The sequence below is a fragment of the Berghia stephanieae genome, chromosome 7 (genome assembly GCF_034508935.2).
Source record: "Berghia stephanieae isolate SIO BIC M18660-M18661 chromosome 7, UCSD_Bste_1.3, whole genome shotgun sequence".
Classification (NCBI taxonomy): Eukaryota; Metazoa; Mollusca; class Gastropoda; order Nudibranchia; family Aeolidiidae; genus Berghia; species Berghia stephanieae.
The window spans coordinates 33357795-33372095 of record NC_088366.1 but is presented as its reverse complement, the minus strand read 5'-3'; the positions used below and the strand labels follow the sequence as shown (position 1 = coordinate 33372095).

At 35.3% G+C, this 14301-nt stretch overlaps 1 protein-coding gene and 1 long non-coding RNA gene across 3 annotated transcripts in view; one reads left to right on the top strand and one right to left on the bottom strand.

The window, feature by feature from the left end:
- The window catches only part of LOC144977115 (ribonuclease P protein subunit p29-like), a 38418-nt gene that overhangs the window by 3624 nt on the left and 20493 nt on the right, over window positions 1-14301 (top strand). Inside the window, exon 2 of the mRNA XM_078921942.1 lies at window positions 5646-5751. Within this exon, the coding sequence (XP_078778068.1) occupies window positions 5715-5751 (37 nt within the window). The 5' untranslated portion in view covers window positions 5646-5714. The remainder of the gene's footprint in view (window positions 1-5645; window positions 5752-14301) is intronic.
- Window positions 1-14301, bottom strand: part of LOC144977116 (uncharacterized) — a 56156-nt gene that overhangs the window by 30853 nt on the left and 11002 nt on the right. The gene's annotated exons all lie outside the window — the stretch shown is intronic.

Here is a 14301-nt window from a genome sequence, read left to right as displayed (position 1 = left end):
TGATATATTATGGACGAAAGTGTGATTTGGTGTTGCTTGTGACATAAGTAATGGTGTCACTGGTCTTATGTCACAAGTCACATTCAGATGCTCTAATTTCCATGTATATTTCTATTTTTGAAGTCTTTGGTTTCTGAAATATTATTAAATTTCATATTTAACTATGGTTATTACACTGGTTTGACTGAAATTAATGATATATTGTCGAAATTGCAATTTGGTATTGCTTGTGACATAAGTAATGGTGTCATCGGTCTAATGTCACAAGTGACACAATGCGGCTAAATAAGATATGCTTTGGTCACATTATTTCCCAACATTTTATTCCAAAACTTTCTGAACATTGCTGGTAATAAACATATGCAATATTGTTGTTTTTGTTAATGTACAAACATTTTTATGAAATAATATATTTGCATTCTATGTTGCTTGTGACCGATGACACCAAAAAGAAACATTTTCTCCAATAGTTGGTAATATTATTGTACTATGATTGTTGTTTATTGTGTCTTTTTGTCTATAACTTACTAAATAAAGTTTGATACTCAACAAAAATCATTTGGTTATAGAGTTTTTTGTCTCATTTTGGTGTCACCGGTCACAGGTGACACCGACAACCTATAGGTATTGTTGACGATATTATGCTGCGTTAGACCTTAAAGTTATCTAAAGGGCCTTTGATTCATGAAGTACAGAGTTTTTGCTACTTATATAGAAACGTGAATGGACTATTATGTCACTTTTATTTTGAGGAAAAAAATTGGCACCTTTTGACCTTGGCTCAAATATATAATAAATAGAGACGATTCTTGGCGGCAAACCATGCAATAGAGCCCCGCACTGGGGTAGGTGCAGAGTACCGTCTAATACTAATATTATTAGATAATACTGGACAAGGTGCCTATTAATAAAATAAGCACTGGTTGAATACGGAGAGAAAATTAATGATCAACTGGTAATGGGATTGGGGAGTAACCAGCGACTTCTGAAGTAGACGATGGGGGTAACCATTAACATCTCCACAACCCACAAACGACCGAGGCACTGGACGCAGGGGAGAACATGGTGATACGAGATCAAAGAGAAAAAGCCGCCGGCTCTTAGGTTGTGGAAATGGTTGTTGGGGGGGGGGGGGGGGGAAGAGTGTGTGTGTGTGATTATTCTGTTTTTAATGACTGAGAGATACTCGTGTGTGTGTGTGTGTGTTTACGAAGACCGAATTGTCACAGGAGGCACTTCACACTCGGGGTCCGAATTGCCATGGGAGGCAATTCAGACTCGGGGTCCGAATGGCCACGAGAAGCAATGCAGACTCGAGTCCGAATTGCCACGGGAAGCAATTCAGACTCGGGTCCGAATAGCCTTTTCCTTTACATTAATAAAGAGGAAGATAAACATTTCAAATTAACACATTATTACATAATATGATGCAAATGTTACATAACTAAAAACTCGGCTAGACGTAGGAAACAATTTGCTATATCACTTTTGGATTTATCCCCAATATCTCACTAAAACAGTTGCAAATAATTCCCCTCTTTGATTTAATACATAGGGAATAAAAAAGGGTTTGAGAGTATTTAAATGAAAAGATATAAACATGTTACGTAATGACATAAATTATTTCTACTTCTGGCAATTTAATTTCATATAAATAAAATGGTAGATTGAAAATTTTCAAATAAATTGAAACGGATTCCCTATTTTAATTAGAAGGAAAGTTCTGGCTTTTAATACTTTAAAAATTCTGCTGAACCACTTTGGTTTATTGCTATTACATCATTTGAACTGACAATTAATAAATATTTTATTTCCCCCCCCCCCCCTCTCTCTCTCTCTCTCTCTCAATGTGTGGGGGTGTAAAAATGTATAACTGATAGAACTTCTTACCATAATAATTATTAAGGCTAAGGCCTTTAGAATATGGATACAAATGAAAACAAATATATCTAAGCATATGGGAAAGAAACTTGATGACTTGATGGCAAAATAAAGTAAAATTAAACAATTGGTATTTTTAAAATATCGATATTATTAATATCGGATTTCACAAAGAAAAGAAATATACAAACTTTTAAAACAAAAACTATGAAATGCCCATAAATAAAGTTGGAAAGTATGTATTCAAAATAAAAACATAGTAAATAATAGTACTGAAAATATTATGGACTAAACTTAAAATAATACATAACTAAATTTAAAATACTGATATGAATATCGATATCGTCGGGCAGCCACGATGAGAAGATAATGTAAACATGGCATTTCGGCGCAGAGTTAAAAAGTGTCTGCGCATAGATATAGAACTGAAATTTGGCATGAACAGGCCTGTAAATCTTCAGTCTATTGTCGGATTTCCAACAGTACGATTTTGCTCTATAAGTGCTAAAAAAAAAAAAAAAGATAATAGTAAAAATAAAATTCGTAACGCCAAAGAACAGAACGAATAAAAAAGAAAATAAAAGACTTTTATTTCGTTCCTCGAAAAAATTAGATTTTATTCCGTTTCAAATGCCGGCTTAAAAAATCAAAACTAAAAAACTTTTTATTTGTCTTACCAAAGAGACAAAACATGCCGTCTACCAGTCAGCTATAATATTATCATGCCACCTTCACGCTCCGCTAGATGTTTATGTATTCACTGCTTGGCTACTGTGCCACAGCCAGCGAGAGAGAGGTCGCGAAGTTCGCGCGAGTCGTCTTCACACACACACACACACCTAGTCAGTAAATAACGTACACACCGAAGTGTGTCGAACCGGACCGGAAGGTTTCTCTCTATTTTGCTACCAACACACATGCATATCTCCGGTTCTTAATTCTCAGTCTCTATATTTCTTTGGTTCCGTCACAATGTGAGACGGAAAAAAAATAATGCTAAATAATTATTTTTCTTCGAAATATATATTCTTCTCCGAAAGCTCTCACACCACTGCACCACCTCTTCTTCTTCTTCTTCTTCTTCTTCTTCTTCTTCTTCTTCTTCTTCTTCTTCTTCTTCTTCTATAAGAATTAATCCAAATAAACGAAAGAATCAGCATAAACATTTAACACAAACAGGAACGAAGATACGCAGCTTCCAGTTTCGAGCACTAGACGTCTAGATACACATCCTTCAAAAGGGTAGGAATTGTTTTCTTCCTTTCATTTTACAACTAACTCAGACCTGGGACCTCAAATAATTGGGATTTTTTTTTTTGATACCATAAAATAAGGACCTCATTATAAATAAGTAGGGGAAAGTGACATGATTTGACTAGTCAATTGACGTGTCATATCTGTGTTGTGTCCATATTTTTGTCCTGTTGTATCTATTTTCGCGTGTTCAAAAAGTTCCGACAATTTTTTCACCAACCATTTACAGGCCTGCATGAATAAAGTTTAGATGTTATTCTAAAAACAAGCGTTTTTATTTTAAAAACACACGCGTTAAATAAAAAAATAAATGCATTTGAAAATTGCCAAATTTTAACTTCATATAACTTCTGGAATAATTAATGGATTTTTCCTTAATTGGCACCATTTAAAAGGAAATTGAAAGATGAAAATAATGATACCAAAATATCTGCGATATTCCTCTTTATAACGAAGTTATGCATCTTTAATTGAACCCCCCAAAATGCTACCGGCAATTTCCAGTCACAACTTTCCTATGGGCCATGCGTCATCTCTAGTTCTCTGAATATAAATTCTGTATATAAGTTGAAAAGGCACAGTGAGAGGATACAACCTTGTCGGACACCCCGCTTGATTTCCACAGGGTCAGACATTATTCCCGCTTCCTTTTTTGGTATTCTGGTCCAGTATATTTTATACAAAATGCTTAATTAGTCATTAGTTATGGAAAAAAGCCAAATAATCTGAACAAAGCCCAGTGGTAATTTGTGTTGGTAGCTATTCAGCTAATCAGCAGTACAGTGGTTCCATCCATATAGAAGCACGATCTGGCAAAGCATGCTCGGGCAGAATTTTTACCAAACAAATTTACCCCTTTATGAGCACGCTCACAGAAATTTTTGTTATCATTGCTTAAAAGTTACAAAAATAAAATAGATATACAAAGAATAATATCATAATTTCTTTTGATTCAAAAGATTTACATACAGGGCAAATAAGATTCAGAGCTTTTTTAGTCAGTTTGCCTTTACAGAAACCATCAAAATGATCTGATAGTAACGTATGATTCACACCAAACTGTTCCATAATTACTTGCCAAATTAAGAAACTAGGTAGCAGGGATCGTTGTAAGATAAAGATCTGAACAAATGTGTATAAAAGTAAAAGGTGCCACATAAAACAAGAAAGAAAAATAGAAGAAGAAAAAATCATCCCAAAAAATCAGTCTGCCTCGACTGAGGAACAAACCTCAGACCTTCTGATTACCAGTCAAACATGCCACCATTACACCTCAGAGGCACCCAATAGTTGGAACAATTTTTATTCCAATATTCTTCACAAGGCTACGCGTTTTACACTGTGAATTCTCGCTTGCATTGCACAACACAAACATTGAACAGGATTGGATAGGAGGGCATTTGAGTTGCTCCATTGTTTTTTTTTTGTAAATATCAAATTAAGAAACTAGTTGTTGTAAACATTGTTCTTAGTCCACCATATACTGATCAATTTAATATAAATATGTGTAACACACCTAGCAGGCTGGCGTTGTGTTTTGTGCTGCCATTAAATTGAATCTTTTCACTGTGCTCTTGGTGTATTTCCAATTAGATTTTTATATCAATCAACTAATGATACTTTGGTGTTTTATATGACTCAAACATTTTTAATATTTATGAAAAAAAAATGCTGTGATATTTAACATTTTTATTTTTAGACAAATATTCCAAAACTTCTGACATTTTTATTCATCCCGGTGCATCTATATTTAGATTTTATGAAATTCAGGGTCCCTTTGGCCTCCTTAAAATCAAGGACACCTTTACAACTTGATTTTGATATTACTGAGAAAAACTCCTTGAAATCAGTTTAGGAGAAAACTCCTTGAATTTTGTGAGGTCACCACATCATCATCATCATCATCATCATCATCATTATCATTAGTACCACCACCAGTACAACGACCACCACATTATCATCACTACCACCACAACTACAACCTCATCACCATCCCTACTACAACCACTATCACATCATCATCCCTACCACCACAACAACATCCAGCAGCACATCACCATCCCTACAATCTCTACTTCAACCACCACACCAGCATCATCATCCCTGAAATTTGGCTCACATATATTTAAGATATTGCTCGATTCTTTGATATGACTTTAGTCCAATTTCACTTCTTAAAACACAAATGAACTGATTCAAAACAAGTGTAAAGTTGCTTTTTCACATTTGTATGTAATGAATTTCTGTTTTACATCCCAAGCTATTAGCCATATCTTTTCTTAAGACCTAATTGCTTATAAACAGAGACTACTGTGATTGTTTTTCTTGTCATCACCATCATCATCATCATCATCATCATCATCATCATCATCAGTTAACTTGTGATCGGACTAGGGAATATTGTACATAGTTATGTATATATAATTTTAGACCTGTTGATAGAAAATTATTATTTTTTTGTCATAGAAAAGCTAAATGCATGTAAATTTTATCTTTTTTCCTCTAAATAGGTTGTCATCTAAGCCATTTTATTTGTATGGACTCCACTCATTTCATTCTTATGCAGTAACTTGGTGGAAATGGCAGAAACAAGTGACTCAAAGAGGCTGAAAACAGGTATCTACTTTTTCTTTTTTTGTTGTTTTTGTAATTTGTATGGGAGAGGGCAGGGCATCCTAATTTCTTTGGGAATTTCTTTTTTAAATTTCATTTTTATTAAAATTCATAACTACCAAAATTGTTTGAAACGAGGTCTGCTTAATACTAGTACAGTAGAACATGAAAGTAACGTACTCGGAAATAGCGAGAACTCGGAAATAGCGAGTAAAATCTAAATCCATAGCTGCCAACCCTCCCGCAAATTGCGGGAGTCTCCCGTATTTATCACCGATCTCCCGCTCTCCCGCAGTTTTTTAGTATCTCCAGAAATCTCCCGAAAATTTATCAATTTGAATATTGAGTGTGATGAGTTGCTGGTTCTCTAGACAATCAATTGTCAACTTTTTTTTTGGCTGGTCGATGCTATGAAAGCAACAGAATCGATACCAGTAATGTGGCAATAGATTATATAGGATTGTAAAAGAATATATTGTGGTATCGATATTTTCAATTGAGAATAATTTGCTTTTGCTTATGCCCTGCCTTAAGTCTTCATCAATTTTCAAATTGCTGAGGACGGTTTCTTTCTAATTGGGAGTAATTTGTATTTGCCTTTTATACTGCTTAAATACTTTGTTGATTTTTAAAATGTCTAAACGACAAATTTCATTGTTGTGCATCACGAGGAGTAATCATGTGACTTTTGAAGAACTAGCAGCGCGTCTTCACTTCAGGTCAGTAAAAATGTAATCTCCCTGATTTTTGTTCCAAATCTCCCTCCTAATTGAATTACCGGGTTGGCAGCTATGTAAATCCCCCTTTTTTTCTCTTATTTGAGTCAATAAAATTAGCATGCAAGTAGCGAGTATGAAAAAGAGGTCAACTCGGAAATAACGAGCATTTCCTGCCCCAGCCTAGGACTTCGAACGAAGTAAAGCAAAACACCAGACAAGAGCGATTTAAATATTTTTAGCCTAGCTTCTTTTCTTTTCTTATTTTTCGTTACGAGTAATATTACATAGTAGCCTAGTCTAGAGTACATAGTAGGCGAAACAAATTTGGGTGGGGGTTGGGTGTGTGTGTTTGTGTGCGTGTGGGGATCAATTATTCACCCAATGTGGTGACACGCGACGCGCGAGGTAAGCACTGGCAGCCAACATGTCAACATGCCTCACTTCACACACACACACACACACACATTGTCTTTCCATATTTTTGTACGGCTGAGTGACCTTTCCTGGCAACTCGGGAATAGCGAGTAATCAGGAGTGGACCCGTCGAACTCGCTATTTCCGAGTTCAACTGTAGTAATTTCTGAATTACGCATATTCATATTTAATCTGTATAAAAAGATTTTTTTAATTAAATAAAATGGCCAATTTCAAATTTTTCCCTTCAGATGTTGATTTTTAAATCAGAAATTTTAAATGAAAATTGGTAAAAATATTTTTTATTTTAGTTGGAAATTGATATATGACCGAATTGAAAAACACTACATAAATTCTAAAGCGACAATCTGGTTGGCACAGTTTTGTTTTTTTGGGGTTTTTTTTTTTTCCTCTTAGGGTCTCATTCCCTAAAACTAAAAGTAGTCATTCAGAGCAATTAGGCAATGCAGCTAGAGTTTCAGATAGCAACAATAGGACAATAACAATTGCTTGCTACCCTTTGGATAGAATGCTAATCTATTGCAAAGTACTTTCCACCAGATCTAAGATACCCAGCTACCCAGTCACTGCATGTTGGAAAAGGGAGTCAGAAAATAATATCAATTGCACCTAAGATTGATCTTGGTCACTTTGCGTCTGAAGCAAGTTTTCGACCCGAGTTATCGGGACTCCCATTTTCCTAAAACCGACGTAGCTACAAATGGAGTGGACTGTATATAATTTTAGTATGTTACATGTGGCAGGTCTGCATAACTAAGTTGAAAATTAAATTTTGATATTGATTTGATAAATTGTGTGTGTTGTACTTTTGATTTACTGTAGCTTTGGTTATGATCAAAAGCAGGCATGCCTAACATTTCAAAATTTTTGGAGCTGTCTCGGAAATTTGACAAAAATAAAGGCTGTCTCGGAAAATACGGAAGTTTACTTTTTGTTCTGAAAATAAAAAAGGACCATTATATTACCACTTCTGGTTTTTAAAAGTTTATGCAATTATGAACCACTAATGTGACATCATCATCATCATTATCATCCCCAGAATCAATACCACTAAATCTATCAAATCACCATCTCTACCACCATAATTACAATCACTACCACCACAACGTCATGATCCCCATCACCAAAACTACCACATCATCCCAGCATCAATACTACCACAACTCCCACATCATCATCATCCCAACCACCAATACTACCACAAATGTCATCATTCTTACCACCATTACTACCACCACCTCCACATCATCATCCCTACCACCACTACAATATATAATATGGCATGGCATTGTCATATAAGCTCAAGTCTTTGGTCAGGCAAACCATTTTTTATATTAAAAAATAAAGATTGTTTTGATCAATAAATCAACTTCATTGTTACTTAGGTAAGACTGCAATTCAATTTGTTGTGTGTCTGGATAGTAATCCTACACATTTCAATCTGGGCAGTTGTGATTGATGTTTGTTGACAGACAAATACAGTTTGCGACTGTCATATGACTCCTGTCCCAGTGTCTTCAGTGACTCAGTGGTGAGGTGAATTGTCTTTTACAAATTTGACCAATGTTAGCATGTTTGTAGTGATTTCAAAATCATACATACCTTCATAACCTACATAATTTTACAACCCTGCCTAAATTACAAGAAAGTCGACCTTATGATTTTATAACATTTGTGACAAGCTGAGAGATGAAAAACTATGCAGGTGCCTGCGTGATTTATTTCCGCCATCGAAGCCACCGAGATCAAAGGACTAACACTGCCCATGCTCCTAAGTTTATGATGGCAATAGAAGTATCCAATTCTACCTAAGATTACGCATAATGACTCAGTGAATATCTTGAATTGCCCAGTCAACCTCATGTCTAAAACTCGAGAATGTGATTGGATCCAGCTAAATGACCAGTAAAAATCTAAGTATAAAAAATCCAGGAACCTAATTAGTCTCTGCTGCAGACTCAACTCCTTTGGGATAAAACAGAGATTCGTGAAACCATCTTGTTCTTTATCTCATTTAATCACTGAAGAACTAGATGCTATTGTGATCAATACTTGATATCATATTTAGGGGGATATCCTGTGTGAATGAGGGTACGGATTACTAAATCAATCTGACAGCTGTGGACTTTAATTGTGTTATGATTAATTAATGCTAAACTAGTAGGTGGAGTGAATAATTTTTAATACAGTGTTTCGACTGGAGTGTAAGTAGACACAACTTTTCTAAAGTTACGCACCACAAAGTATGTGATGAATTCATCGTTTTCCTAAAAAATGTAGTTCCAGCTAGTGACTATGAGTTCACATCATACTTGTTTCCAAATTAAAACAATTCGCTTTGACTGCTATAAACATACAACTAATGTAGTTTGCCTTAAATTTTGAAAGTATGATTTGTTGCTTATTATCTACATCATGTTGTAATTATATATATTAAATCTCTAGCTTTAAATCATATGAAATACTGATTATAATATACTCAATATTGTCATATTAAAACTTTGAAAAATTATATCTGTGCACGAACGTGTCACAGAGCATTTAAAGGCTTTTAAAACATACACTTTTTAATTATACGATACGATACGACACTCATTAAACTGCGAAAAGATCGACTTGTATCTATCGATAAGACATTAAAGAGGACGGCTATGGAATTGGAATTTCACCATCAACCCCGAGAAGATGGTTATCGAAATGCGACGGAGAGATCACCAGTGTGGAATGACGTGATAGGAAAAGGACCAAGACAACTTTGATATGGATATCATCCAAAGATGTATGGAGCTGCGTGACTGTCAACATACATCCGACAAAGGAATGGACGTCTGATAATTTGGACAGAAAAAGACCCTTGGGTTCTGGACTGAGGATCATTGTTATTCTTGTAGGTGGTGAAGATACTGGATATTTAGAAGGATGCCATGCCATTTATTCTTCTCGGTATCATCTGGAAGGTCAATGCAGAGGTTTTTGAAGACTGGCTAAAGAACCGTTTGCTGCCTTTCTTTGAAGTACCCAGCCGTGTTGCATTGGGCAACACTACAGTTCGGTGGCCCATGACCACCTCAATGCTCCAACTTCGGCAACTATAAAAACTGATATGATTTCATGGCTCCAATCAGACAGCACTACATACTCTGCCTCTTTATCAAAGGCCCAACTATAGTCCTACTGAAAAGAAACAAACCAGAAACAATTTTCAAAGCAGACTGTCTAATCAGTGTGTTTTGACACAAGATTGCACGACTTCCCCCATATCACCGTGAGCACAATCCAATCAAGCTCATTTGGACCCAAGTAAAGGGAAAGATTGAGAGGAGGAACACCAATAAATTTACTCACATTGACTAGGCAATAAATGATAGAACAAGGGAAGATTGTGAAAAGGCATGCTCCAACCTTTGTAAACTGGAGGAAGATTGCATTTCATTGGATAGAGCGATGCCTTGGAATCTTTCCATTGTCGTTTCATTTCTCCTTTTCCTCATCCTCGTCATTCGAATGTGATGATTGATGTGTCCATTATGTCTTTGTTGTTGGTGGTGGTGTTGCTGTAGTTGTTGTTATTGCTGAACACATGTACATATTTGCGGAAACAATGTATCATAAATTGATGGATTTCTAATTTTGACCAGTTAACATTAAATTTTTGTCATCCTCCCTGGCATAAACACAAGCTATTTCTGTAAATTTTGCAATCAAAATTATGTTGAAAATGCGTAATGTTCACTTTCATTTGTAATGTGTATTGATAGTTAAGGATTTCCATTCATTCCTTCATAACCAGAAACTGTATGCATATCGTTTAAGTTTCAATTTACCAAACTTTCCATTTTAACGAATTCCTTCAAAATGGATAATTGGAAAAGTCATAATTTTGATAATGTAAATCATCTATGAGTCACGATCCTTACTAGTCTTCGATTTTAATATAGCTGTTATAAGCAAAATCCTTTCCTATTGTTTTACAATTAATGAAAAAAATATTTTTTGATTAAGACAAAATGATTCAGAAGTTCATGGCATACAAACTTTTGCAGCTGTGCTTTGAGGGACAGATGAGAAAAAGAAGAAAAACATGCGCCACTTATTAAAAATCTGACTATAATAATAGAAATGGATTCATGTCATTGTAAATGAAAATATTTTATTCACTCTCTATATCTATATCCTTTCTTTAAAAAATATAGCATTGTGGAGAACATTGTGCTTATTTGAGTCAATAAAAAAATTGATACGGCGCACAACTCTACTGAAAGATTTGAAAATTAGAAATGTATTTTTTACAGATAGATAAACAGATAACTTGATTTCCTTTTATAATTTAAAGTCAGTTTGAAAGTTCGTTGAGTCAAACAGATAATGTCATAAAATATGTACCGACGACACTTGGCTCCCAAAATCAACTAATTTTGACACTGTAAAAAGTTGTCAATTTGCGTCATCTATTTATGACATCAAGTATTATTATTATTTCCGTTGTGTTGTTGATTTAGCGGTGATCAGTTTTGTTATGATATGTTTGAGTGTGTGTGTGTGTGTGTATGTTTGTGTGTGTGTTGTGTGTGATGTATACATGTGTGAGTGTGTGTGTGTGTGTGTTGGCATTTTTCAGCAAATCGTGGCATTCATAGTGATATTATTCACTTGATCACATGAAGGTATTTCAGTCGCCATTTTGATTCTTTTATTACTATTAGGGTTAGCTCGAGAGGTTAGTCATAAGTGTTATTAAAGGTGCTAGGGTGTTTGTTTTTCCATAAGTTAAGTAAAGGGGAGACATTCCGAAAGCTCTTACATCCCCAGTATTCTTTAAATTTGTATTTTCACCGTTGATACTTTGTCAGGCATTTATTTATTCAGTTTGTCATATAGAAGTATTTTAAAAACTCTAGAACAAACCTTGATAGATTTGTGAAAGTTTAAAATTTCCTAATTTGACCATTGTTTTGATTTTCGGCCGCCATTGTGATTTGTTAAGTATTGAAAGGTAGTGCAAAGCAGTCCGAGAGCTGTTTTTTTCTAATAGGGTTAGCTTGAGAGGTTAGTCATAAGTGTTATTAAAGGTGCTAGGGTGTTTGTTTTTCCATAAGTTAAGTAAAGGGGAGACATTCCGAAAGCTCCTACATCCCCAGTATTCTTTAAATTTGTATTTTCACCTTTGATCTTTTGTCAGCACGGTGGTAGAACAGCACATTCAACGTTCAAAATTCCAATTCCAATAACGGATAACAGCACCTGTAGCATCAGTCGCCAATCAGACACAGCTAAGTTACTGAAGAGTAGTTCTCTCATAATTTGGGATGAAGCACCTATGATGGACAGGCGTGTGTTTGAATGTGTGAGCAGGACATTTTGTTACATAACAGGCAGTTCAAAACCTTTTGGGGGCAAAGTGGTTGTACTTGCATGAGATTTTCGGCAAATTCTACATGTTGTTAACAAAGGAAGTGAAGCCTATATATTAAGTGTCACACTTAACAAGTCAATTATTTGGAATTTTGTCACCATTTTTCACATGAACAAGAACATGAGGGTTACTGATGACAATAACTGTTTTGCAAATTGGCTTCTCCGCATCGGAAATGGTACAGAGCCGGATTTCAGCGAAATAGGAAAGTCTTCTGTTAAATTACCTACAGCGCTATGCCTTCCTGAAAATGACCCAGAATGCTTGATAAATGCTGTATACAATGATTTGAATCTGAACTTTGCGGATGAACGTTATCTATCAGAGAGAGCAATTTTGACTACAACCCATGAAAATGTTGACAAAATAAATGCAGCCGTTCTGTCCAGGTTGACCTCATCAACTGAACAAATTTACCGCAGTGCTGATTCCATTCAAAGTGACTCTGACATCAACTTATACCCGATTGAATTCTTGAACGAACTTACACCTCCCGGACTTCCTCCACATGCATTACATTTGAAAGCCAACACGTCAGTCATGCTGCTTAGAAATATAAATCCTAAATCAGGCCTCCTAAATGGCACCCGTTTGTTAATAATCAAATTAGGTTAAAAAGTATTAGAAGCCAAGATAATTACCGGTAGTAGAGCTGGCGCATAGTGTTTATCCCTAGAATCAATCTGACAACAACAACTGATTCAGGCTTACCATTTATTATAAATAGAAGACAGTTTCCGGTAAAATTGTCATATGCAATGACAATTAACAAGTCTCAGGGGCAGACATTAAGGAAGGTGGGGATTTTCTTACCACAACCGGTATTCACACACGGACAACTGTATGTTGCTGTGTCACGGGTCAGAGGCTATAGTGGCTTACACTTCATGTTGGGCCTCACAGAAAAATCAACCGAAGATATACCAAATTACACAGACAACGTTGTTTACCAATCTGCCCTCATTAAATGATGGTGAGTACAGTATCGAATGAAAAAAGTTCTTTCCCCGCGAAATTACGGGCTTTTTACTAGTATGTATATATAATTGTTTATGTATGTATGCCTTTCAAATGAATGAATTACATTTACATGAATTACATTATGTGCTATAGTGATATTATGTATTTATGCTCTTATTTGCTTAATTATCTTTCCCCATCCCACTAACTATTATTAATATTATTAGTATTAATATTATTAAAATGAGATCAGTGGTGTTGTCAGGGGTTCATAATTGAAATCCTTTCAATATCACTACTCTGAGAAGAACATCAGAATTTTGCAACCAGTCAAAGTTTTGCTCCTATATATTCACAAATCGGGATACCCACTAATGACCAACAGGTTACCCACAAATTAAAATCTGGTTACTCACTAAACAAAGGACGCTTGGGCCCAATTAAAGAATGATCAAGAAACTATCCACGAACTGAGCAAGCAAAAGACATCCTTCCCCCAGACCTCAGCAAATAAGTTAAGAACAATTAATCTTAAATTGAGCAACCAAACAAGAGAGGATGAAAAATGAACATGCCCATAGCCTAACTTTACTTAATTAAAAATCTACTATTATACTTGTGTCTAATTATGTGTTAACGTGTTATTTTGTAAGGCTATTCTATTATTTGTTATATTGTAGGGAATTCTTTACTATCAAAAACCTGACAATGTGAAAGTCTGCCAGTCTTCAAATGGCATATAAATATCAATCTTTTTCATTCTGCTTATAGTGATTCTATGTGAAATTTGAACAAGATATTTATGTGTGTGACTTATAGTGATTCTGTAGACGAATGAATGAACTTGTGTGATACTGATACCAATAAACTATTGTAAATCCAGGGCTGAGAATCTTCCGCCTAAAGGCAGATTTCCGCCCAAATGGTGGTTTATATCCTCCCATCACCATCACAATTCTGCCTTTTAAAAAGACTCAACACAACCATTACATCAACATCCCTACCACCACTACTTTTACAACCACC